Source organism: Orcinus orca, chromosome 12 (genome assembly GCF_937001465.1).
Source record: "Orcinus orca chromosome 12, mOrcOrc1.1, whole genome shotgun sequence".
Taxonomy (NCBI): domain Eukaryota; kingdom Metazoa; phylum Chordata; class Mammalia; order Artiodactyla; family Delphinidae; genus Orcinus; species Orcinus orca.
In genome coordinates, this window is record NC_064570.1 from 18,987,868 (window position 1) to 19,014,419 (window position 26,552).

Genomic DNA, 26,552 nt, shown 5'->3' on the forward strand with positions numbered 1-26,552 from the left:
GATCAGTCAACCCTCAGCTAACCTGCAGATCTGTGAGAATAAATGATTGCTGTCTCAAGGCAGAGCTTTGGGTGATGCGTTATACAGCATATTTATGACAGTAGCTAACTGATAAACTGGTATAGCCTAACTTCAGCAGAGTGACCCAATTCCAGTATTCCAACCTGTGCTCTGAGGAGAACTGGACACAGATAAGCACTTAGGTTATTAAGGGCTTCCTGTATTATTCTGACCTCTTATCCAAGATAGTAGAGGCGATAAGATGCTTGAAGAATAGTTAACTATAGTCAGAGATAGATCACCAGCTGCATATTCATAAGCCAAGCACTGGTTGAGGGAGTGGAATTCTCATGATTGACTTAGACCAGCAATGTTTGATAGACATTTTGCAATTATGAGAGTGTTCTATATATTTATACTGTCCAGTACAATAGCCACTAGTCACGTATGGCTTTTGAGCTCTTGAAGTGTGGTTAGTGAGAATGAAGAGCTGAGTTCAAATCTTTTTATAACTTAAAGTTAAATAGCCACAGGAAGCTAGTGGCATCCTTATTGGACTGCACAAACAACTTCCTTGAGACTACGGAGGAAACCACTCTTCTTCTAAGTCACAAGGCCAATGTGTTCCTAAGTAAGAGAAAGGTTCTGTCAACAAGGAAATGAGGTAGATCTTAGGTAGATAAGTAATATTATATGTTTCTTTTATGGTTATTGTTCTATTCAGATCTTCTATTTATTGGACCAGTTTTATTCATTACATTTTGTTAGTAAATTACACATTTTATCTAGATTTTTCAAGTTTATTAGAATAAAGCTATTCTTAATATTCTCTTACAGTTTTTAAATCACTTCTGCACCTACTTTTTGTCTTTGCTTTTTAAATTAGGGTTTTTTTTAATTTATTTATTTATTTTTGGCTGTGTTGGGTCTTCCTTGCAGCGTGTGGGCTTTCTCTAGTTGCGGCGAGCGGGGCCTACTCTTCATTGCGGTGCGCGGGCTTCTCATTACGGTGGCTTCTCTTGCTGCGGAGCACGGGCTCTAGGCGCGCGAGCTCTAAGCGCGTAGTAGAGCCACAACTTCAGTAGTTGTGGCTCGCGGGCTCTAGAGTGCAGGCTCAGTAGTTGTGGCTCACGGGCTTAGTTGCTATGAGGCATGTGGGATCTTCCCCGGCCAGGAATCGAACTCGTGTCCCCTGCATTGGCAGGCGGATTCTAAACCACTGCACCACCAGGGAAGTCCTGCTTTTTAAATTAGTTTTATTAAGGTAAATTACATGCAATAAAATTCAACAATTTTACACATACAATTTGATGAATTTTGACAAATGTGTACCATCATGTGATCACCAGTAGAACATTTCTGTTGCCCCGAAGGTTTCCCTTCTGCTTCTTTGCTGCCAGTCACCTCTTACCACTTCCTGGCCCCTGATAACCACTAATCTGCTTTCTATCACTAGATTTTTACCTTTTCTAGAATTTCATATAAATGGAATCGTACACTATGTAGTCTTTCATTTCTGGCTTCCTTCACTTAGTATAATGTGTTAAAAATTCATCCATGTTGTTATATGTATCAGTAGTTTATCATGAGTAGTATTGCATTTGTTTATCTATTCATCAGGTGATGGACATTTGGGTTGTTTCCAGTTGTAGGCTTTTATTAATAAAACTGCTATTAACAAATTCAAGTTTAAGTCTTTTATGATTCTGTGTTTTTATTTCTCTTAGGTAAATGCCTATGAGTGGGATTAATAGGCTGTGTAGAAAATATATATTCAATTTTGTAAGAAATTGACAGACTTTTCCTGTTGGAATGCTGGAGAATTCAGTTCTAGTTCTTCTACATCCTCAGTCTTTTAAATTTTAATCATTCTACTGGATATGTAGTTTCTCATTGTGGTTTATGGGTTGAATTTGAAATGCCTTAATAACTGATGATGGTGAAGATATTTTCATGTGCTTACAGTATTTGCAACGTATAGATCCTCTTTGGTGAAACGACTGTTCAAAATTTATGTCCATTTTTTAATAAGGTTGTTTTTCTTCCTATTGATTTGCAAGTTGTTTATATATTCCACATAGAAATCTTTCATCAGGTATTTGTTTTACTAATATTGTTTCCCATCCGCATCTTCCCCTGTCATTTTCATAACAATATCTTTTGAAGAGCCAAAGTATTTAATTTCATTAAAGCCTAATTTATCATTTTCTTATAGTCTCTGCTTCTTGTGTCCTATTTAAATTTTTTTTTTTTTTTTGGCCTAATCCACTGTCATTTAGATTTTCTCTTCAGTTTTCTTCTGGAAGCCTTACAGTTTTAGCTTTTATATTTCAGTTTATGATCCATTTCAAGTTAGTTTTTATGTGTGTGGGGAGGTAAAAATCAAGATTCTTTTTTTTTTTTTGCATAGAGGTATCTATTAAAAGGGATATTCTTTCCCCATTAATTGCCTTTGAATTTCTTTCAAAAATCAATTGACCATGCTATGTGGGTCTATTACGGGACACTTTATTTTGTTCCATTGGTCTATATGTCTATCTTTATATCATTACCACACTGTTTTGATTACTGTCAGTGTAAGTCCTGGAGTCATTGTTAAATATTTCAACTTTACTCTTCTTTTCCAAAATTATTTTGACTCTTCTAGTTCTTGGGAATCAGCTTGTAGTTTCTACAAAAAAAAAAAAAAGGCCTGTTGGGATTTCGAATGGGATTACTTTGACTCTGTAGATCAATATTGAGGAATTGACATTTTGGCATCTTGAGTCTTTCAGTCCATAAACATGGTACATAGTATATATATATCTCTATGATTATACTACTAGGCTATTTCTCTCTTTTTATGTAGACGTGACAATTTTCAGAATAAAAAATTCTTAAAGTTATCTTTTAAAGAACTGTAAAAACAAGAGAAAAAGACATATTTATGCACATATTTTTCATTCACAATGCTTTTTATCCCATTGTGTAGGTCCAAATTTCCATCTAATATCATTTTCCTTTGTGAGGACTTCCTTTAACATTTCTTGTAAATGTGGGTCTGCAAGTGAATTCTCTTGGCTTTTGTCATTTTTTTCACCTTTATTTCTTTAAAGATACAGTCAGCCCTCCATGTCTGCAGATTCTGCATCCACAGATTGAGCCAACTGCGGATCGAAAATATCCAGTAATATAATTTGCTTTCCTAAAATTGCCAGTCAGTTTTTTTAATAGCCGCCTTTTTGTGTTATGACTTCCTGATTCTGTTTCATGAAAACAATATGTTATCTCCCTGAGGATGTAATGATTTGACTGTTTTATAAAGTTCTTATTCAGATTGCTCCATCTGTTTGGGTGAAAGTTTCTTTGTTCATTTATACTCCTGTTGGAGATCCCTTCGTGTTTGTTGATTGTGAACTCATCTTTGAGGTTCAGATTCCTTGCTTTACCTTTCATTGTCTCTGCTTGTACAGTTTGCTTAAGGGGAGGCTCAGAAGCAGATGTAAGACTTGTTTTCTGTTGTATTCAGTGAGAATGGGAGATTGGTGAGACCTCCATATAGGCAGAGTCCATTGCCTTTTTTTCTTTAGTCAGTGGCAAAGGACATCTTTCCAGTTTAGGCACCGCTCTCACCAGAAAATAGATACCCCCATCACAGCTACCTTGGCTTTGGGAGAAATAGGGCAGGTAAGGGCCTGTGGGTTTCCACTTTATTGTTCCACTATTATCTGTGCTGTAGCCCTGGACTCACTTTGGGTTCCACTACCAGGTCCCCCACCACTGAGCATGGCAGCCCGCTTGATGATGCTCCCATCTTTTGTGCTAATACATTCACGCTGTCACTCAGCTTTCCAGGCTGATTCCCTCTGTATCATTCTTTAGGAATACCTCAAAGTTTCTGGTCAGCTGAGATTTCCCCTTGTTTTGTATTACCTTAAACAGGGCTAGATTTGGAGCAGAGTAATTAAGGATGGCGAGTTAGTGGAGGTAGAGGGATGTAGACTGCTGTGAGCTCAGTTTGTCGTCAAGAAACCAAAACACAGCTTATCGTCTGTATTGAATTAAAGACCATGGTTTGATCTATACTTCTTTTATATCCTCTCCTCAAATACAGCACGGTGTTGAATACTTACTGGGGACTCGGCAAATACCTGACTGGATTTTATTTAAAAATGGAATTACTGAGAATATTTCTCTTTTTTGTTTTTCTATATACGTTATATATATATTTTTAACATCTTTATTGGAGTATAATTGCTTTACAATGGTGTGTTAGTTTATGCTTTATAACAAAGTGAATCAGCTGTACATATACATATATCCCCATATGTCCTCCCTCTTGCATCTCTCTCCCTCCCATCCTCCCTATCCCACCCCTCTAGGTGGTCACAAAGCACTGAGCTGATCTCCCTGTGCTATGCGGCTGCTTCCCACTAGCTATCTGTTTTACATTTGGTAGTGTATATATGTCCATGACACTCTCACTTCGTCCCAGCTTATCCTTCCCCCTCCCTGTTTCCTCAAGTTCATTCTCTATGTCTGCGTCTTTATTCCTGTCCTGCCCCTAGGTTCTTAAGAACCATTTTTTTTTTATTCCATATATATGTGTTAGCATACGGTATTTGTTTTTCTCTTTCTGACTTAACTTCACTCTGTATGACAGACTCTAGGTCCATCCATCTCACTACAAATAACTCAGTTTCTTTTTATGGCTGAGTAATATTCCATTGTATATATGTGCCACATCTTCTTCATCCATGCATCTGTTGATGGACACTTAGATTGCTTCCATGTCCTGGCTATTGTAAATAGAGCTGCAGTGAACATTGTGGTACATGACTCTTTTTGAATTATGGTTTTCTCAGGGTATATGCCCAGTAGTGGGATTGCTAGGTTGTATGGTACTTCTGTTTTTAGTTTTTTAAGGAACCTCCATACTGTTCTCCACAGTGGCTGTATCAATTTACATTCCCACTAACAGTGGAAGAGGGTTCCCTTTTCTGAGAATATTTCTTAAACTGCACTTGAAGACAAATTTTGTTTATACATCCTTTTTTTTTTCCCCAGCTACATGGTTGGAATAAATTGGAATAGGCACTAACCATCATTATGACTTTGTGATTTAACTTCTCTGAGTTGTTTTATGCTATGTATAGGAATTGGCTATTATTTTGGGAAACGTAGTTTAGGACCTACCTTATATAGGCTGCTTTTAGCCCAGTTTCCTCTTTTGAGTTGACAAAGCTTTCTTTTCTTTTTTCCCTATATTTTTAAATTTTCTTCTTTTATTGTCTCTGCCTTATTTCCCCTGTTTGCCATCACCACCTTATTTCTTGCCCAGATATCCCTCTTATTCTTTTTATATGCTGATTCACAAAAAGAAATACATTTCTATGTTTTCATCTTCCTCTTTTGAAAAAGAAGATATATTTTTAGGGATTTTTAAGTTATGTAAGAGTCAAGTGAAGTTTTGTTAACTCTTTGGGATTATAAAACAAAATTGAAATTCTATGGTGATGATATGAATCTAAATGTCACGAAAAGTTTTCAAATAAGCATTTCCAGGATATCTGAGAGATTTACCTTACTATCATGCTGCTCATTAAATGTATTTTTAGAATTTATTTTAGTTTAAACAACAAGTTATCTATATTAAATTTATCTGTAAAAGACCAATAAGACCATTAGAATTTATATGATACATGAGATTATAGTGAGTGTGTTCCAAAGCTGTATTTGACTTATTAAAAAAATTATCCATTACTTTGTGTGTCTCTGAAGATTCCATGTTCTGTGTGGGATTATTTTTCTCTGCTGAATTTCTCATCTGGGAGTATTTTAATACTAAAATCCTCTCTTGGAATGCCTACTGTTGCGTTTGTCTTCTAGACTTCATATTTACCAAGATAACTTGAAAATGAGCAGCCGACGGAAACGTGCTCCTCCAGTGAGGGTAGATGAGGAAAAGCAACAGCAGCTTCGTTGGAATATGCATGAGGACAGAAGGAATGAACCTCTCACCTCAACTGATGACGAGCAGTCCTGCCCAGGTTTGGACTCCTCTTCTGCTCACTGCATCATCCTAGATGATAGTCTAAAGGAAGAAGTGGCTCACAAAGATAAGAAGAGGTGTCCAGAAGTGGTGAGCGTCTCAAAATCAGTTGAAGAAGAGACTGGTGGCATTTTTTCCCCTTTGTCTCCAAAGCTGAATATTGTGATTTCTCCCTGTCACTTTGATAATTCTTGGAAAGCATTTCTAGGGGAATTAACTCTTCAGCTTCTTCCTGAACAGAGTTTAATTGAAAATTTTTCTGAAAGGAGTTTTACACTGATGAGTTCAGAGTCGAGCTGTCAGTTTGTGATCTATGTTCATTCAGAATGCGAAGATATAGAGAAAAAAGAAAGAGGACTCAACGAGCCAATCAGTATTTGTGACAAAGGTATTCAAGTGGAATCATCCTTTAGTGGTGAAATGTTAGAAGATTTGGGGTGGCTGCAAAAGAAGAAAAGAATAAAGCTTTACCAAAAACCAGAAGGAAATCACATTATCAAGGTATGCAATTTCTGTAGTGTCTTTTAAGGTTTTTCTGCATCAGACAGCCCATTTTGAAATTAACTTAGAAGGAAAGTCTGGAAAGCCAGCAATAAGCCTCTCATTATTAAGTGTCAGAGTACATTTTATTTGGGACATTCAATAACTATAAAAAATGTATATTATAGCTAATCATTTTCAGGCTGTTCTTTTTTCAGGATCTTCCTGATTCGCCCTTTCCAGTTCTACTCTCAGTGACTTGTTTTGGTCCTCATTATCTCTTTCTCTTCCTGTAGCAATCCTTTAATTACTGCCTTTTCAACTCCTTCATTTCCTTTGTCTCTGGGCTGGTATGCTATGAATGCAAATGGAATTCTAGTCTATTTACTGCCTCTAGAATTAATGATAATCTGGCATATAAGTCTCTCCTTTGATAGGCCTTTGTCTCCTTCTCCAGCCTCAACTCTTAATCACTCTGCTTTTTAGTTTGTCCCAGAAAGTGCAAATTAATTTGTTTCCTGCAGATACCCTGCTGCCTTTTTGCATCTCTGCTTTTGCTCTCACACTTCCCTCTGCCTGGGTTGTGCCTACCTCATCCCTCCAAACTCCTGGTCGTCGCTTAATGTTCAGCTCAGAGTTTACTTCACCTAAGGAGATGCTTTCTTAAACTCCATGGATGGTGTTACATGCTCTTCCCCCATAATATCTAACACATATGCTTATTTTTGCCTTGGTCACTTGTAGTGTACTTACATTTTATATCTTTCCCCCTCACTAGACTATGAAGTTTTTTATCTTCACAGCCCAGTAAAATACCATGTACTAAACAGATTTTCAGTAAATGAAAGAATAAATTTACCATTCATTTCAGGCTCTGCTATTCACTAGCCAAGTAACTTTTTGTGAATCATTTAAAGGCCCTAATTTCAGCTTCTTTTTGTACGAAATGTAAATAGTACTCATTCTTTTTACCTCATACAGTTGTGTTGAGAATCAGGTGAGGTAATGTAAGTAAATGTACTTTGTCAACTATGAAGCAGGTTTATATGCCTTCATGCTAGAACTTGAAAAGAAATTCTAAAATGTTAAATTCACCTCTGTTCAGTTGAAAGCTGTGTTATACATTTCTCACATTAAAAATCAATTATATTGATAGCCCCATTTATAGTTTCAGAATTGACAGAAGGAAAGGAGAAAATTTAGAAGCATTGGATTGTAATTAATTCTTCCCTGCAGTCTAACTGTACAACCAAGCATTCCCTCTCTTTGCTGATAGTGAGTGCCAAAAATTGTGGCTCAGGGATAACAAGTATGTAAGAATTCATGGATTGTATGCCTGTGTTCTGTCTACTTCTCCCACCCACACACCAAATCTTGATCTGTTCTGTCTTGCCTAATCCCAATTTTTATAAACTTTTAAACACTTATTGCTGCTGTAGCAAGCCATCTCTAGGTACAAAGCAGAATATAAGTAGTGAAAAATAATCTTTGCCACTTATTCCTGTATAATGCTGGTTGATTCTTGTTCTTTAGTGAAAAACTATGAGAATCTCAGTGATTAGGGAATCAAGCTCAGGATAATACAGGAAAATGAAGGAAACTGTATTTATTGATTATCTACCATTAGGAAGTTTTAAAATTGTACTAAGTGGGCTATCTCATATAGGTTTCTCTCTATTGGGGTCAGAATAAATCAATTATTTTGTTTGTTTATTTAGCTCTTAAATATCAATGCCAGTATTAAAATTCAAGTATTTTGACTACAAAACTTCATACTACATTGTTTCACTAGACTCAAGCTACATAACCTTAATCAAGGTCTGTTTTCCTATACATTTTAGTGTTTGATATAGTAATAGGGATTCCCAAACCTAACTGTGCTTAAGAATCCTGTCATGTGCATCAGAATCTTCTGGGGGAATCTGCATTTTTAACCAGCTTCATTGATATTCTGATGATCATCCAGTTGGGAAATCATTGACTTGGTTGGTAGAATTGGTGTTCTCATCACAGTCTCCCAGGTTCAGTTTCAGTTAAGGAAATATTTTTTTTCTAGCTACTTAAATGGTGCATCACACATACTAGGTACTGCATTTGTAGAGTGAATTTGTTATTGAAAGTGAAAACATCTAAGGGAGATTTGGTAGGTATATATTTAGTGCTTGTGGGGTAAATACTGTGAATACCTTTAAAAATGATGATGTTAAAAAATGTTTTTCTTATATCCTCAAAAATGGTATAGTACAATCAAAACTATTTTTATGTTGATTAATTCTATGTAGGTTGGAATTTATCTTTTGGAAGGTGGCCTAGCAAAACTAGATTTTCTGAGTGATGCAAACTCAAGAATGAAAAAGTTCAATCAACTCATGAAGAGAGTGATGGAAAAGTTATACAATTTTATTATTCCAGGTAATATTTAAAGTAAACTTTAAAATTGCTACTACTGAAGAGCTGTGGGTTTTCCCCCAAATCCTATACATAACAGCCAGAAAAACAGCTACTAAAACCATAGTAAAAATTAAACCTTCATAAAATTGCTATATGACAAAATTATACTTATCCGAAATACCCCTACTTCTATAATTTTTGTCTTTATTTGCTTAATAATGTGCTTAGCTTATAGTAGTTACTCAAGAAATGTTTATGGAGTCAATAGGCAGAATTTAAAGGGATCTGAGCTGATTGGAATTTTTGCATTATTCCTGTGCTTTTTTATTTTGTCATGGCCAGAGATTCTTGGCTGGCCTTTATTCCACCTCTCCTTTGCAGTCTGACAAATAATCTCAAGAGCCTGCTTCCCATAAAGACCAGTTAACTTTGCTACTGTTTCTTGGCAAGACGTTGTATCGTTGGTCAGGACTGCAGTTTCAGAGTTGTCTGCCATTGGTTCCCAAGGGAGAGTGTGGATGGCTTGATGCAGCCCATCAACACTACTGGAAAAACGGCTCAAATTCTCCAAGTCCTGCTCATGGTGGGTCAGCCTTATTTCAGGTGCAAATTATAGAACATTTTTATACTGGAATATTTGGGAAATCCATTTCTGAGCTTGGTTATTGAATTGTTTCTGCAGTACATTCTTTGCAAAGCTTCATGATAACTAATAATAGTAAATCATTTTGCATGTTAAAGACTTAAAATTGGAAGGAATGCTTTTAAGTACACCTAGAATTTTTAAAGTTATAAGAATTCCATTATTCTGCCTTTTAAAAATAATAAAATTTGAACTTTTCAAAGGAAAACTTCAAGGATTTTAAAGGAAAACTTCAAATTTAGTTACTAATACTGGAGTATACACCTATACTAACAGTCTGAAATAACTAAGCATATAACCACACATTAATTGTAAACTTTTGAAAATCTTAATATGACATAATTTTTATTGAAAATAGTAAATTATGTATTTTATGGTACAGTTTTTATTTTAGGGCATATGAGGCCTGTTCTATAAATGTGTGTAGGCCTATTTGAAACCTTTCAGTAATAAATCATTAGCTTTAGTTAATAGGGTTTGTAAATTTGTTCAAGAGTTTGAATTTTTTTTTTCATGTGTAGGCATGAATCTTCTTCCACAGGGCAATTGTGCCCAACAAATGAGTCTGAAATTCTTACGAATTTGTGTTGATGGCTTAAGCCCTTAATCTCCTGATTGGCTGCTGGTGCTGCTACCAAATACCTATCCTTTTTAGCATAAGAAATAGAATGGGAATCCTTGTCTTATTAGACATAGAAAAATTGCGTATGGATTTTTTTTTATGTTAAGATGTAAAAGTGAAATAAATTATCCTTTTACAAACTGCAAAAGATATTCACATTCAGTTCCTCAGATGTTTATTAAACATCTACAACGCGCAAGGCACGTGCTAGCTGCTCTGAGGAACTATAAAAACAAAAGACAGCCTTTGCTCTCAAAGAGCATTACAGTTCAGTGGGGAAGGGATGAATACACACAAATGATTGTATTACCAGACAGATTGCAATATATTACTATATCCAAAGTATAAGAGTATTGCATGAACACAGAAGAGAATATTAATTCCGACCAGGGAAAACAAAAGAAAATGTCATGGAAAAAGTATCAGTTGAATTTTCTTGAAGGATGGATGGGTAAATTTTTGATCAGTCAAAAAACATACTAAGAAAGGCCCCAGAAGTGGAAGAATGCATGGTATGTTCTTGAAATAAGAATTGCTTATAGTTATAAATGTGGATGGGATTGTTTTGAGTACATTTGTTCTTGGATATACAGATGTGTTGGAAGAGGATGAGGAAGATTCAGAGAGTGAGCCAGAGGGACAGGACATTGATGAACTCTATCACTTTGTGAAGAAAACACATCAACGAGAAACTCCATGCATCCAAGTGGATGTCCAGCATCCTGCACTGACTCCTGTGTTGAGACCATACCAAAGAGAGGCTGTAAATTGGATGCTACAACAAGAGCATTTCAAAAGCACCCCTGCTAGTGGCAAGTATAAGATGCTTAAAGAAAGGCAAATTGATCAGAGGGATTATATGAGAGAGAGGGTAGGGGGAAATCGATCAGTAAACAAATCATATTGAAAACATAGGATAGAATGGGTGCTACTATGAACAAAATTATTTTCTAAGAAATCCTTCAAAACTGAAATCTAGAGAAATTCATATATGAGTTCCCTCATCCATAAAAGTTCAAACTGATTTTTCCAGCCAAAGTAAAGGCTGCCTTGATTGGAATTTTTAAAAACCAAGAAATTTTTTACATGCCTTTCCAACTAAGAATTGCTTTTGTAACCTGACCAGATGGAATCTTCCTAATATATGTAAAAGGCTTTACAATTTAATCATGAATGTTAGGGACAGAAAACAAATTTACAAAAGTGGGAGACAATGTGTAACTAACCTAATTTTCCTAGGTTTGCATGTATTTTCTTTACTCCACAAAATAAATAATAAAATGAAACACCATCTAATAAGTGTTTTCAAAAAAGTAGTAGATTTATGGGAGTCATTTGTGCCACTTCTTTATCATTGTCTTTAAAGGCATGGGCACAAGATGAGATTTTTACATGACTCTAGGAAGTAAAGTGTTAACTATTTCTCACTCTTCCTGTATAGATTTATTTTAATCAGTGATGAATAGCTCTTATTTCTCCCACTTTTTTATCCAACAAACTTTATTTTTTTAACTTTTTATTTTGGAAATATCAGTTCATAGCCAATATTATTTCTTCTTCCTCCTCCTCCCCCAATATTTTGAATTATTTTGAAATAATAATCCCACATATTGTATCATTTCTTCTGTTAATATTTCGGTTTATTTCATTAAAAGATAAAGGATCTTTTAAACAGATATAAATACATGTAGAATGCATTTTAAAACCCAGTAATTCCTTAATATCACCAAATCTCTCTCCCTTCCCTCCCTTCTCTCTATTTCTCCTTCTTATAGTTTGTTCAAATCTGAAACCAAATAACATCCATATATTGGAATTAGTTGCTGTCTCTTAAGTTTCTTTTAGTCCATAGGTTCTATCTCCTCTCTCTTGTATTTTTTTCGTATATTTGTTTAAGGAATGGTTAGCTCTGTAGAGTTTACCACAGACTGGATTATTTTTTCTCCAAAATGAAATAATTTTTTTCAACTAAGGAATTTGATTAAGGTGTAACTTACATACAGTAAAATGCACAGACCTTAAGGGCACAGTTTGATAAGTTTTGATGAATCTATGCATCTGTGAAACCAGCAACTCAGTTAAGACATAGAACCAGACTTTTTCAAATGTAGCCACTGGCCACACATGCCTCTTGAGACTTGAAATGTGGTTGTCCAAATTATGTGCAATAGGTTTAAAATATATACTAGATTTCAAATAGTACCAAAAAAAGAATGTGAAATATCTCACTACTAATTTTTATATTGATTGCATATTGAAATGATAATATTTTGATTATATTGGGCTAAATGAAAACAAGTATTAAAATTAATTTTACCTGTTTCTTTTAATATTTCTATCATACAGGACTGACAAAGTATTTCCATCACCCCAGCAAGTTCTATAATTGCCCAGTCAGTTCTCCTACTTCAACCCCTTCGGGAGGCAACCACTATCACCGTAAATTAGTTTTGCCTGTTGTTTTTGTTTTTGTTTTTTTGGGTTTTTTTTTTGCGGTACGCGGGCCTCTCACTGTTGTGGCCTCTCCTGTTGTGGAGCGACAGGCTCCGGACGCGCAGGCTCAACGGCCATGGCTCACGGGCGCAGCCGCTCCGCAGCATGTGGGATCTTCCCGTACCGGGGCACGAACCCGTGTCCCCTGCATCGGCAGGCGGACTCTCAACCACTGCGCCACCAGGGAAGCCCAGTTTTGCCTGTTTTTGAAATAAACGGAATGATAAAATGTGTACACTCGGGTGGAAGGAGTTGGCCTCTTTCAACATAATGTTTTCGAGGTTCATCCGTGCTGCATGTGTCAGTGATTCATTGTTTTTTGTCCACAGGCTGGATTTTGTTGATTAAATCCCATGTGTCATTTAGTAGTTTTTCTGTTCCCTTGGTTCCCGTAAATTAAAGCTTTTTATCTTTTAATTTTTTTCATTTTATAAAACCTATATGTCTGTATTCCTACTTCATCTATTAATCCCTAAAGAAAGTAACAAAAAGTGACTTACCATTTCACTGGTGAGTGGAGCCATACTTCCTACTTAGCAGTTGGTTTGAACAACTTAAAATATTAAGGGAAGGGTTAGTGGACGATTCTGGCTGAAATAAACTCAGTACTTCAGTGTTATAGTTTTAGATATTATTTCCTCAGTTAAGCCTTTCCTCCGACTCAGACCCATATAAAAGGTTAGGTCTGATTTACGTTAATGTATTAGTCCAGTATCGTATATCTGTTGAGTTATTTAAAGACATCAGGTAACTTCTTGAAGGATTTATAAAAGATAAGCTACTTTCCTTTATTGGGTAAGACTTGGTTATATGTATTAGTTTTCTTTTCCTGTTAATCCTCTGTAATTTGCTAAACTTTTTCTGTCTTATCACTTGTTTATATGGAACATATTGGTGCCCAAAGCAAAGAAAGCTAAAGAATAATATCTGAAGAAAAGAATGAGAGGAGTCCTAGCCTTTTTCCCATGTGTATGTGCCTTTCCAGGGTGTCCTGACTGTTAACTTACTTTTATTTTAATGTGATTATCTGGCAGAAAGGAAAACAAACAAACTTGTTCTTATGATTATATTTTTCTTTAGAAAATGCCCTGCACTTCCTATGGCGAGAAATTGTTACATCTGAGGGTTTGAAACTCTACTACAATCCATATACAGGCTGGTAAGGCAAAACGATAGTAAAAATAAATATTACAAAAACCTGTATGAGATTGGTAGCGTAAGTCTTCAGCCTCAGCAGTACCTCAAGAAGGAATACTAAGTCCAGGTCTCATTAGACGTTTTTATAGATAGACATAGAATTAATAGCGCTTGTAATTTTTCAGTAGATAAATGCAGTATAATAGACTTAAGATGCATAGTTATTGATATTTAAAGAGATTATAATTTTAGGTAAAATGTCATCTTATTATGGGCCAGTTCATTAAATTTGTTAATTTCTATTACAAAAGAGTTTTAGGAATCATTAAATATGACTAGTGAATCAGTAGTTATTGCCATTCTTAATTTTTTATTCACAGATTCATAAAGTTCACAGAAAGAAGGCAGACATGCTTCCTTTTATTTATAGAAGAAAAAAATGATGACAGTACCAATTCTGTTTCTGCAGACTTTAGTTGTCAGCTCAGGCAGTTTTTTGATCACAGTTCTTATATTCATGATCTAGGGATTATAATTGTTGCAACCTAAAATATAATTTTTAAAAGCTTAGCCTTCTATGCATTTCTCCCAGTTCTCTTTAGGAACAGTGTAATTTTTATTTGCATTCCTATGATGTGTTTTTCTTGTCTTTTCCTTAGCATCATCCGTGAGTACCCAAATGCTGGGCCACAGTTGCTTGGTGGAATCTTAGCAGATGAGATGGGTCTGGGAAAGACAGTAGAGGTTTTGGCTCTGATTCTGACACATACTCGACAAGATGTCAAACAAGATGCTCTCACTCTTCCTGAGGTAGTAGGAGTACTATAGGGCTTGGGAAAGCGGGGACATATGTTCTCCAAAAGCATCATGTATCAAACATTTGCTTGGCACTTAAGTCAACACTTTCAGTTTACTCTGCAATTAATGATTTATATTAGTTGTTAGTTAACTTCAAGTAGGCACAGAAAATGGGATGTTTGTGACCTGGAGGGGTTTTCTTAAAGTGATATTGACCAACTAGGAAGGCGACATGCTGTCACTTACCAAGCTTCCTTCTAGCTGGCAGAGAAATTCCCTTAGGAAAGTTTTATTACTTCCTCAAATGTTTTGTCACTACTTCACATCTCTGTATTACTGCTAAATATTTTTGAGAGCTATTTTTCAAAAACTGTGCAAATCTCAGATATGTAAATCTTAGAGTCAAATATCAATAATTAGAACTTTGTTACAGGATAAACAGCTTAGTAATTAGATTGCTAGATGAAACAAACTCTGAGTCTTTATTCCAAAATACAATTGTGTTTAAAAATGCAAATTTTAGAGTTTATAAGAAAAAGAAAAAACTTCAGTGAGGCAAATATAGCTCACAGTTCATATTTTCCAATAATGGAATCTGAAATCAGCCCATTTAATCCTGCCGAAATGAGGCCACTAGTTAAAGGCATAACTGTAATTACCTGTAGGGCCCACCATGCTCACAACCTTAGTGGTTATGTGATCTTTTAATAGTGTAAAGTTTGCAAAATTAGCCTTTCAGATTTGAGTAAGGGTTAGAGTAGGGAATGTCTATCTCCTTTGTAGAAAATGAGTTGGAGTATTCAGTTTTAACTATCGGTAACTTCCTTTGGATATTTTCTGTTCATTAGCTGTGTTAATTTTAAGTTATTTTGAGTATTATTACAAATTCAGTAGGTTATTACTATTTTAAACAAGGCTTGAAAAGTTAATTTCAGAAGTTTCACACTTAAAATTTAGGTAATTTAAGATAACGTACAATTTTAAAAAGTGATGGCTAGCTGTAAACTCTGAAATAAAAAATAAGGTTTATATCTGTGCATAACATATTTAGCCCTTTCTTTCATAATTTATTATAACTCTTTTGCATCTCCTTAATAGAAGGAGGGTTTGTCTTATTAAGCAACTCAGAATACTGAAAGCAAAACACTGTGTGACTACTTAATGTTGTTTATATCAGGGAAAAGTGGTGAATTATTTCATTCCATCACATAATTCTGGAGGAAATGTAAAAAACACAGAAACCCAGAATATGGAATTTGAACCAAAAGAAAAAGTTCAGTGCCCCCGTAAGTATGAAATCTCTTAAAGGTAACACCTTTTTACAGTGATCTTTGTTCTGGTTCTTATTATATAGAGATATCTTGTAATTGTTATGAATAATTGTTTCTACAGTTATTTATACTTTGCATAAAAGTTCAATTACAAGGCATATTATCTTAACAAAAATAAACATTTATTCTTTGGTTTGACTTGGTCCAGACAGTTTTTTGCTTAATTTGTAACATTTAAATTTCTTTAGCTTACAGTTTAAATCAGGCTTTGATAAAGAGTAGCTACTTCAAATTCTGCTAGCAAATGAATGTTTCCCTTGCTAATGGTAGCATTTATGTAAATAACTGTGAGAAGTTTTTTTTTTAATATGTAGTTTTAAATAATAGTTGATTTGTAAGATTAGCAAATTAATGTAATTCTTCCTTAAATTATTCCATTACAGTAATTTATTTCTTAATTATTGAGATCAATTTTTATTACATATTCTTCAAAATGATGATGTACAGACAACATATCTTTAATAAATCTTTGATTTATTTTCTTCTTAACTTGGTCCTCGGTACACATTAAGATTAACTGAGTTTTCTTTTCATTTTAATTGTTTTGACTGAGTTAGTATATCCTTTTGCATTTAGCTACACGTGTGATGATCCTGACAGCTGTTAAAGAAATGAATGGAAAAAAAGGAGTTTCCATTCTTTCCATCTACAAGTATGTCAGTTCTATATATAGATATGATGTTCAACGGAACAGGAGTCTTCTGAAAAGGATGCTGAAATGTTTAATTTTTGAAGGTCTTGTGAAACAGATCAAAGGCCACGGTTTTTCTGGTACTTTTACACTGGGAAAGAATTACAAGGAAGAGGATATACATGATAAAACAAAAAAGCAGGTAACAGAGCATTTATTAAATAGCTTTATGTGATGCTTTACAGAATAAGTTGACAGACCCCACCTGTCTGAAGCTCTTACAGTCTGATGATAAAAAAACAAACATTGGGAAAAACGCTTACGGCTGAGGCATGTGTTTTCTACTTCCTGAATATAAGTTCCATCAGAGTAGCAACTTTATTTTGGTCACCATTAAGCCTGGAGAAGAGTGCGTGACATGTCAGGTACTCAATAAATATTTATTGAGTGAATTATAAAATTAGTTTGTTAAGCATATTATAATTTAAGATAACTTTTCTTACCCTCATGTTGTCAGCAGTTTAAAAAGCATGTTCCATACTTTATAAAAATATTGATACCTTACATTTGCATAGCTCTTTATATACAATGAATCTTTTATATGTTTTTATTTTTCCCATGTCATCACCTTATAAAATGTTTATATTTTTTTTATAAAACTGCTGCTTTGTGGCCAGTAAGTTCAGTTTGCTTTTAAGAAAATTGTTACAAATTGGCAAACATAAATCAAGAAAAGACTAATGACAACAATTTAGAATGTAAAGTTACCAGCTTAGCTACTGTGAAAGAAATGACAGTCCAAAAAGTTCATTTCCTAGAGCAGGGAGTCTCCACCAGTTTCTCCCCAGCTAGGTTAGAAGACTGCAATGAACTTCTGTGCTTTTAATAATCCTTCTGCTACCCAAAAAAGAAAATCTCCTTCAGTTAATGCCAGTCATTCCATGTTAATGTCATTCATTCCTCTGTTCAACCTTGACTGTGACATCACTTCTAGGAAGCTATTGCTGGCACCTACCTCCCCATCGCAGCCCCTCTGGGTTATATAACCCTCTTATGCATTCCTATGGCGTCATTTTATTTTTTACTGTTCTGTCTTTTCCAACAGACCCCTTTGAGACCAGGAGCTAAATATGCCTCATATATATATCCCCAGCATCTAACATGATGCCTGGCACAGAATTGGCATTCAATAAATAATTGCAGGAGGGTACACAGTTAGAAAGGAGAAAGAAAGAAGGAACTTATTTGCTAATTGCAGTAACTAGTAGATTAATTTTCACTTTGTTTAAATGCTGTATTTTAATACTTGGTATTTGTATAATTGCCCTAGTTTGTATATTTATATATTATAAACTACCAGTCTTTTACTGATTTAGGCAGATTGTAAATTATAAGAAGTTGATGCCAAAATTAGTAGCTTCCTTTATCTTTCTAACTTTTGTTCACTCCAAATCTTAATGATATAGCAGTAGAGCTTTCTTTTGCTTTTGGAGGGGAAATCAGGGAGGGGAGTTCTTAGAGCAACTTGAAAGCCACTGATCAAGAGTGATTCTCCTCAGGGAAGGGGTAACAAAGACTGGCTACTAGATTTTTATGTAAAGCACATGAAGTTGGGCATTTAATTTCAGATATGTCACTCTGTTGAAATAAATTAAATAAATAATATTTTTCATAGGTTGTGGGGAGTCCAAGGAAAATTCAGAAAGAATCCAGAAAACCAGGGAGCAAGGACACAGATTCCGAATACTTGCCATCAAACACCTCTGATGATGATGATGATCCTTACTATTATTACTATAAGGCCAGGAGAAATCGTAGTAAATTGAGGAAAAAGCCTGTTGTTCCATCCACAAAAAAGGAAAAAAGTCAGCTTAACATCAATCTCAACTCACAGGATCACTGTCCAGCTACTGGTGACTCTGCAGTTACTGATGTTACCACATCTGAAAGTACATGTGTCTTTGAAGTCAAGCAAAAACATGCAGCAAAGGACCAAGCTGAATCTCTAAATCCTGTTGGTCATGACATGCCACATTCTAATATCATGGGTCCCTATAATTCCTCCAATTATCACTTTGAGTGCATATGTGGTGAAGTTGACCAGGTAGACCGTAAGCCTCGTGTTCAGTGCCTGAAATGCCACTTGTGGCAGCATGCAAAATGTGTGAATTATGAAGAGAAGAATCTGAAGATTAAACCTTTCTACTGCCCCCACTGCCTTGTTGCCATGGAGCCAGTATCAACAAGAGCAACGCTGATCATCTCCCCTAGTTCCATCTGTCATCAGTGGGTGGATGAAATCAATAGACATGTGAGGTCATCATCTCTTCGGGTCTTGGTAAGGTAGTTTGGACTCTTTAAAGGGATAGGAAAATGTAAATTTTCACTCCATGATATTTTTTTTTTTTTTTTTGAGGTATGTGGGCCTCTCACTGTTGTGGCCTCTCCCGTTGCGGAGCACAGGCTCCGGACGCGCAGGCCCAGCGGCCATGGCTCACGGGCACAGCCGCTCCGCGGCATGTGGGATCCTCCCGGACCGGGGCACGAACCCGTGTCTCCTGCATCAGCAGGCAGACTCTCAACCACTGCGCCACCAGGGAAGCCCCATGATAATTTTTATAATCTTTGTCACTTTGTTTTTTGTCCCCAAAATTAACTTAATGAGATAATAATAATATTAAATCAGAACTTGAAGAGGAAATTGAGAATAAGAAATAGAACCGTAGACTGTTTATTCTTTTCTGACATCAGAAGTTAAAGCACTTTGGATGGAAAGATGAAAGCTTTTGAAAAAAATCTTGATCGTATAAATGAAAAAGTCTTTGTATAAGCGTTTATACTCTGAGAGAAATGCAATTCAAAGGCAGCATTGTGTAATAGTATGAACTTGTGTGATCTTTCAACTTTTAGCTCCAGAATCTTCCTCTGAAGCCTCAGTTACCCCATCTGTAAAATAAGGATTTACTCATTCAACAGATATTTATTGAGTACCTATTATGTGCCAGGAATTGTGCTAAGTTCTGAAAGTAGTACCCCCTCACAGACTTTTTGTGAAGATTAAATGATTTGATAAAGTGCTGGCACATAGTAAGTGGTCATTTAATGTTGTTGTTCACTACTGTTAGTTTTCTTTACTCTCTTTGTTCTTCTTTCCACACAAATGTTATGTATGTTTTCTGGATTTCAGCCACTATGATAGGCATGGAGAGTACAGTAATATGTAAAAGACCGTCTTTGCCATTGAGGAGCTCTGTTCTGTAGGGTAGGCAAACCTTGGTTTGAATCTTGACTCTACCAGTTTGGAGCAAGTCACTACATGTTTCTTATGTGTGGGATAGAAATAATAACAACTAACAGGATTGTTTTTGAAAGTAGGAGATAAAACTTTGCATGGTGTCTGAAATATAAAAGGCATTCAGTAAATAATAGCTCTTATTGTTCTACTTTTTCACACCTTTGTGCTTTTGTACAAGCTATTCCATCTACCCACCTACCTGTAAGTCCTTTTCCCTTTTTCTCCACCTGTGAGGACTCCTCAATGTACTTCAAGATCTACCGCAAATTTGAATTTCTCTCTGAATTTACTTTCTTAGCCATAGAATTGGTCTTTCCACTGTGAGCCTTCACATTTACTGTTCCATTCACATTACTTATGTTATTAGTCTTACACACTAAAATGCATCTTTCTCTAGACAGGTATAGGATGTATCTTATAGCACGTTTGGTTCTAAACAAATAGAAAGGGCTCAGTAAGTGTATAAATAAATGACTGTTTCAGTATCTTTGATGTGCCTTTCTGCAATAACTATGTCTATGCTGATTATTTCCTAGGTATATCAAGGAGTGAAGAAAGATGGTTTTTTACAGCCTCATTTTTTGGCAGAACAGGATATAGTCATCATTACTTATGATGTCCTTCGTTCAGAACTAAACTATGTAGATATCCCACACAGCAATAGTGAGGATGGGCGTCGCTTAAGGAACCAGAAGCGCTATATGGCCATTCCGAGCCCCCTTGTAGCTGTGGAGTGGTGGAGGATTTGCCTTGATGAAGCTCAGATGGTTGAATGTCCTACTGTAAAAGTGAGAATCTCTGCAGAACCTTCTGAGGGCTGGGGAAGAGAAAAGGGAAAGGGATTGGAGGAAACTGTCCATAGAAAATTTAATAGTTTAAGTGTAGTTAACCCACAGCATTGACATTGGCCCAAAGTTTGCCTTTAAACACTCAACATTTGCTTTTCTCTGTGTATGAACTATATAATCCTTAGGAATTAGTTTGGTAATCTGTGAATCATTGCTCTAAATGCAATGCACATGTATGTTTGAATAAGATGGCAGTTTTTGTGTGATGCAGATCAAAGTATTTAGGGACTTTTATAAGCACTTCTGCTATGTGGAAGGCTCGTCATATAGCCTCTGATAACTTTGGCAGTTTTTTGATCAGAGAGACCAAATGGTAATAGAAAAATACTACTTTAGAGGACAGAATTTTTATTCAGACTTTGTTGTATGTCTTTATTCTGTCTTTGGCCAGTCTATAACCTGAATTGAATTTATAAATCATGTCTATTAGCATAGTGGTTCACATCTGGAGAATGGGGTGGTCGAGGGAATGTATCAGTCATTCAGCGGGTATTTTCATTCTACACATACTTGAACTACCTTTCCTCTTTGGAAGGACACATGACAGCCTCCTGCTAATGAGAACCACTGCACTAGAAGATAGCCCGTTGAATATGACATTCAATATTGAGTGTGATAAGTGTTCAATAAGCGCAGATGCATCTGACCTGAAACGTAGCTTGACATGGGCTATTTTCATAAGTAAACATATTCCTGACTTTTGAGTTTTCCCTGTGTCTTTTTTCTTTTCTTTTTTATTTCATATTTCTCTCCCATCAGGCTGCAGAAATGGCTCAGCGCTTAAGTGGGATTAACCGCTGGTGCATCAGTGGCACTCCAGTACAGAGAGGATTGGAGGGTAATGTATGGTTTTCTCACATATTGCATATATTTGAAAAGCTTAATTTTTTTGAACAAGAAGTATTTTATGTTTAACTTTTGCTGAAATCCTTACTTAAGTGATTATATATGTATTTATATTTGACTCCTAATAGTTTCAAACACTTAACCTTTTTAAATGGAATCAAGCGATATTTGTTTGCATATATGAGGATAGATATATGGTGAGTAGTCCCATTGTCCTAATTTGAGCAGTTACTGTGCGTGCTTGAACAGTGTAGACATAGGTCTGAATTGAACTCAAAGTTCCAAATGGTGAGTAGAAAACAGGAAGAACCTGACAAGAAAGAAAGAGGGAAAGAGCCAGAGAGAGAGGAAAAAGGAATTAATTTCACTTAGCCGTGTCTATAAAAATAAGGACCTCCCGCTCACACAGTATAACTCATGCTTCTACATTAATCTCATTCATATAACTTATTTTTTCCATAGAACATAGACTGCATTTTTAAAACTTTTGTTCAAGTTGCAAATATTTAAAACTAAAGGTTTAAGTAAATGTTGTTTTACATAATAAATTTCCTGAAAAGCTGTCATTAAAATGCAATTAATTATAAAATATAAATATTTTTGGAGTCCTGTGGCAAATATTCATCTTCAAAATTTATCATTCTGAAAATTCAAATTTTCATATATTGTTTGTTTCTAGCAGAATAACTTATCATTCTGCTAAAATAAAAATATCAACATCCATCCATTACAGTGATGTGAAAAACAATTTTTTTTGATGATTATTTTTAGGGGGGCAAGAGTTTTTTAGGAAGATTTTAGGTATATATTAAAATACCTGTGTAATTTTAGTAAGTTACATTGCAAAACATATTTATAGAATAATATCAGTCTAATTAAAAGGCCAAATTTAGTGGTCTGCTGTTACATTGGAAACTGCCCAATTATGATATTTAGGTGTTTATAAGATATCACTCAGCTCAAAAGTTAGCTGAGAAGGTATAGAAAAAAGAAAATGACTATCAAAGTTACTTTTTTCTAATTTTAATATTGAAAAGTATGAGCAATAATTCCTCAGTTCCCTGGGTAGTTAGTTTATTTTGGTTGAATAAGATGTTGGCAGGTGTTTTGAGCACTTGTCACCATTCAACAAATTTTTTATTAATTTTTTTAACACCTTTATTGAGGTATAAATGACATATAATGAAACTGTAAATATTTAAAATGTAAAATTTATAAATTTTTGACATATGTATTTACCTGTGAGTTTATTTTCGCAGCCAACATAATCACCCCCAAAAGTTTTCTCATGCCCAAGTTACCTTAAAAAATAGCCTTTCCCAAATTTCTAGAAATTTAGTTTATCTTTCATCTTTGCTTCCATGATTCGCTGATATCTTTAACACTATGACTCTTATAATATATCTGTTCTTTTTGTAGTTGTTGCAGTGGGAATGTTAGCCTGACGTGACTTACTATGTTGTATTTGGAAGTAGAAGTCTCATTTGTTTTCTTTTTGTGTTAGACCAGGGTTTCTTCACCTTAGCCCCATTGACGTTTAGGGACAGATAGTTCATTTTTGGGGGGAGCTGTTCTGGGCATTTTGGATACTGAGCTTTTACCCTCTAGATGCTGGTAGCATTCTTGCAATTGTGACACCCACAAATGTCTCCAGACACGGCCAAATGTCTCCAGTGGGCAAAATCACACCCCTCCACCTCCACCTCAGTTGAGATCCACTATGCTAGACTGATAGAGATAAATCAGATTTGATGATTTATTAATTAACAACGTTCGTTTTTGCACCATGGTAAAGTCAAAAAATTGTAAGTCGAACCATCGTAAGTTGGGCACCGTCTGTATTCTCAATGTGCTTTTTTTCTTTCTTTTCAGATCTTTTTGGGTTAGTGGTCTTTCTTGGTATTGAACCTTACTGTGTCAAACACTGGTGGGTTCGACTTCTCTATCGCCCTTACTGCAAGAAGAATCCTCAGCTCCTCTACAGCTTTATTGCCAAGATACTGTGGAGGTCTGCAAAGAAAGATGTGATTGACCAAGTCAGTAGGATAAGTTTTTATTGATTAAGGGTATTAGGAAAAAAAAAAAAGAAGAAAAGCAGAATTTTGGTAGAAAGTTAAATTTCCAGGTGAAATCTTCTTTTTTCTCCTCTGTATAGATCCAGATACCCCCTCAGACAGAAGAAATCCACTGGCTCCACTTTTCTCCAGTGGAAAGACATTTCTATCACCGTCAACATGAAGTGTGCTGCCAGGATGCAGTAGTAAAACTCAGGAAGATTTCTGACTGGGCTTTGAAGCTCAGCAGCCTGGACAGAAGGACTGTCACCTCCATCCTATATCCATTGCTGAGGCTCAGGCAGGCCTGCTGCCACCCACAGGCTGTTCGTGGGGAGTTCTTGCCACTCCAGAAAAGGTTTTATTACCAATTTTCTTATACTCCAATTGATAATACAGTAGTAATAGACAATATTTAAGCAATTAGCTTCCTAGCCCACAGTTTCGTTCAGGGTATTATAACTGAGTTGTCAGCTATTTTTAGCAGTGTGGTGATTTTTCTTTGATATGGAACCCCCTTTGTGATAGAGAATCACATCAAAATTATTTTCACGGTTTTGAACATTTCTTTAAAATTAGAACTGTTGTAGGGTTTTGTTGTTTTTTTTGTGGGGGGGTTGTTTTCTGCTGCACCCCAGATATGAAAGGCTTTTGTTCTTTTTGCATTATATTTTTTGGTTCCCACATCGGGGAATTAGACGAATTAGATTACCATTAAATATTTTCTTTATAGTCGTGTTAGCTATATTCTTTGATTATTCCTTTCTAATACATTAAGGTTATTTATGCCCACAATACTCTATTGTCCCAGAAACTTTTTTGTTCATCAGACTGTGACTTAAGAACTGGTCTTTTTTTTAGCACTTGATATTAAAAAGATACCCTTTCAGGTGCTGTAAGAAACATAAAGAGGAATTTGACTTTTGTCCTTGCCTTTAAGCAGTTTATGGACAAATAAAGGAGCTGACAAAGATTATAGATCTCTATTATGTAAGGCAAACATGATGTATTTCACAAGAGGTATATATGAGTTGCTGTGGACAATTAGAGTATGACAGTAATTTCTATATAAAGTAGTTAATGTTAGACAGCCTTCTGGTGGAAATGGCATTTGAGCTGATCCTTGGAGAATATTCATTTTCTTTACAGATTAAAAAAAGTCAGGCTCTTAGAGGTTAATTACGTTTAGTGCTAGGATACAGATTCAGTGTTACATTCTCACACCCATACTGTTCCAAGTATATCATGTGTACTTTGTACTTTAGGAAGATATTCCTACTTCTGGTCTTCATTGACTGAAATGAGAGAAAGTTAAAGAATGATGGGATCAGAAGAATGCTTGCTAGAATAGTAAGAGGTAATCAAGCTAAAAGTGATAATGGTGAAAATGGGGGTAAACAGAAAGATACTGAAGATCACAAAGACTCTGTAAGAGTCTGGTGCCCTTGACCTTATGTAATATAATACTCTAACTTAGGATTCTTTCTAGTCCTGAACAATCTCCCTTTTCTTTTAGCACCATGACAATGGAGGAACTGCTGACATCTCTGCAGAAGAAATGTGGAACTGAATGTGAAGAAGCACATCGGCAGCTAGTTTGTGCCCTCAATGGCTTAGCAGGCATCCACATCATTAAAGGTAGAAGGTGATTGCTTTGTTATCTCTGATTCTTCTAAACACTTAATGAGGAAGATTAGTTATAGTAGAAATCAAAGTTTCCCAAGAAAGACGCTTTCACATGGTACTATTCGGAATTTAAATAGGTTCAGCTTAATGAAGAGCAGTTACACAGAACACTTCAAAAACCTTCAAAGTTTACATATGCTTTCACCAAACATTTCCACTTTTAGAAGTTTTTTTAGGGAAATTATGATGTGAACAAAGATTTGGCAATAAATTATGGATTTTAGTCTATAGTAGTGAACAACTGAAACAACCAAAATGCCTAGAAATAGAAGAATGGTTAAAATTTGACACATTCAAGTGAATATTGATTTACAAAGTAATACTGTTTATAAATTCATTCTCCCAACAAATATTAGAATGTCTGCTGTGTGCTGGGTATGATCTAGGTACTAAAAATAATACAGTAAGATAAAGTAGTCTCTGATCTTGTGGGCCTTAAATTCTTAATAGAGGAAGACAAACAGTTAATCAGATTGAATAGGACAAAAATAAAATTATCTTTATTTGCTGCAATGTGATTGTCTATGTAGGAAAACTACTAGAGCAAATAAATGAGTTTCGCAAGGTTGCATAAGACAAGATGAATATATAAAAATGTATTATATTCCTATATACTGGGAATGAACAATAAGAAATTATAACAATGCCATTCATAGTAGTATCAAAAAAATATGAAATACTTTGACATCAAGTTGGAAAAAATATGTACAGGACCCATACAAAAATCACAGAAACATTGAAAAGTACAAATATTGCTAACAGAAATTAAAGAATACCTAGTTATACCGTGTTCATGGATCAGAAGACTTAATATTATTAAGATACTGATTCATCTCAAATTGATATACAGAGTCAATGCAATCAAAATTTTCCCAAACAAAAATTTTAGCAGGCTGTTTATGGAAGTTGACAAGCTGATTCTAAAATTCACCTAGAATAGTCAAAACAAGTTTGGAAAAGAACAAAATAGTTGGAAGATTTACCTGAATCAACACTTATTTTAAAGCTATAATAATCAAGACAGTATAATACTGGCATAAAGATAGGCAAGTAGACCAATGGAACAAAATAGAGTCCAGAACTAGTCCCACTTATTTATGATCAGTTGATTTTTCAACAAAGACGCAAAGGCATTTCAGTGGAGAAAGCTTAGTGTTTTCAGTAAATGGTACTGGAACAATTAGTTATCCATATTCAAAAAGTTCAATTTGGGCTTCCCCGGTGGCGCAGTGGTTGAGAGTCTGCCTGCCGATGCAGGGGACACGG

The 26,552-nt window shown here is 35.3% G+C and overlaps 2 protein-coding genes across 8 annotated transcripts in view; one reads left to right on the top strand and one right to left on the bottom strand.

Annotated features, from left to right (window-relative positions):
- Nucleotides 1-26,552, bottom strand: part of UTRN (utrophin) — a 1,623,662-nt gene that overhangs the window by 281,470 nt on the left and 1,315,640 nt on the right. The gene's annotated exons all lie outside the window — the stretch shown is intronic.
- SHPRH (SNF2 histone linker PHD RING helicase) overlaps nt 1-26,552 on the top strand; it is an 89,148-nt gene that overhangs the window by 3,868 nt on the left and 58,728 nt on the right. For 6 of the 7 annotated variants that reach the window (XR_004476767.2, XM_033405515.2, XM_049695373.1 and 3 more), the window contains exons 2-14: nt 5,869-6,532; nt 8,794-8,923; nt 10,761-10,979; nt 13,741-13,819; nt 14,457-14,607; nt 15,773-15,881; nt 16,503-16,759; nt 18,233-18,895; nt 20,389-20,640; nt 21,460-21,538; nt 23,419-23,582; nt 23,702-23,958; nt 25,117-25,238. Coding sequence is in view for 6 of the 7 variants with exons in the window: in XM_033405515.2 (XP_033261406.1) it covers nt 5,897-6,532; nt 8,794-8,923; nt 10,761-10,979; nt 13,741-13,819; nt 14,457-14,607; nt 15,773-15,881; nt 16,503-16,759; nt 18,233-18,895; nt 20,389-20,640; nt 21,460-21,538; nt 23,419-23,582; nt 23,702-23,958; nt 25,117-25,238 (3,118 nt within the window). In the remaining variant the exon portion in view is untranslated. Of the gene's footprint in view, nt 1-5,868; nt 6,533-8,793; nt 8,924-9,303; nt 9,486-10,760; nt 10,980-13,740; nt 13,820-14,456; nt 14,608-15,772; nt 15,882-16,502; nt 16,760-18,232; nt 18,896-20,388; nt 20,641-21,459; nt 21,539-23,418; nt 23,583-23,701; nt 23,959-25,116; nt 25,239-26,552 lie in introns of those variants that run through there. The other variant, XM_033405535.2, reaches the window with a different exon arrangement.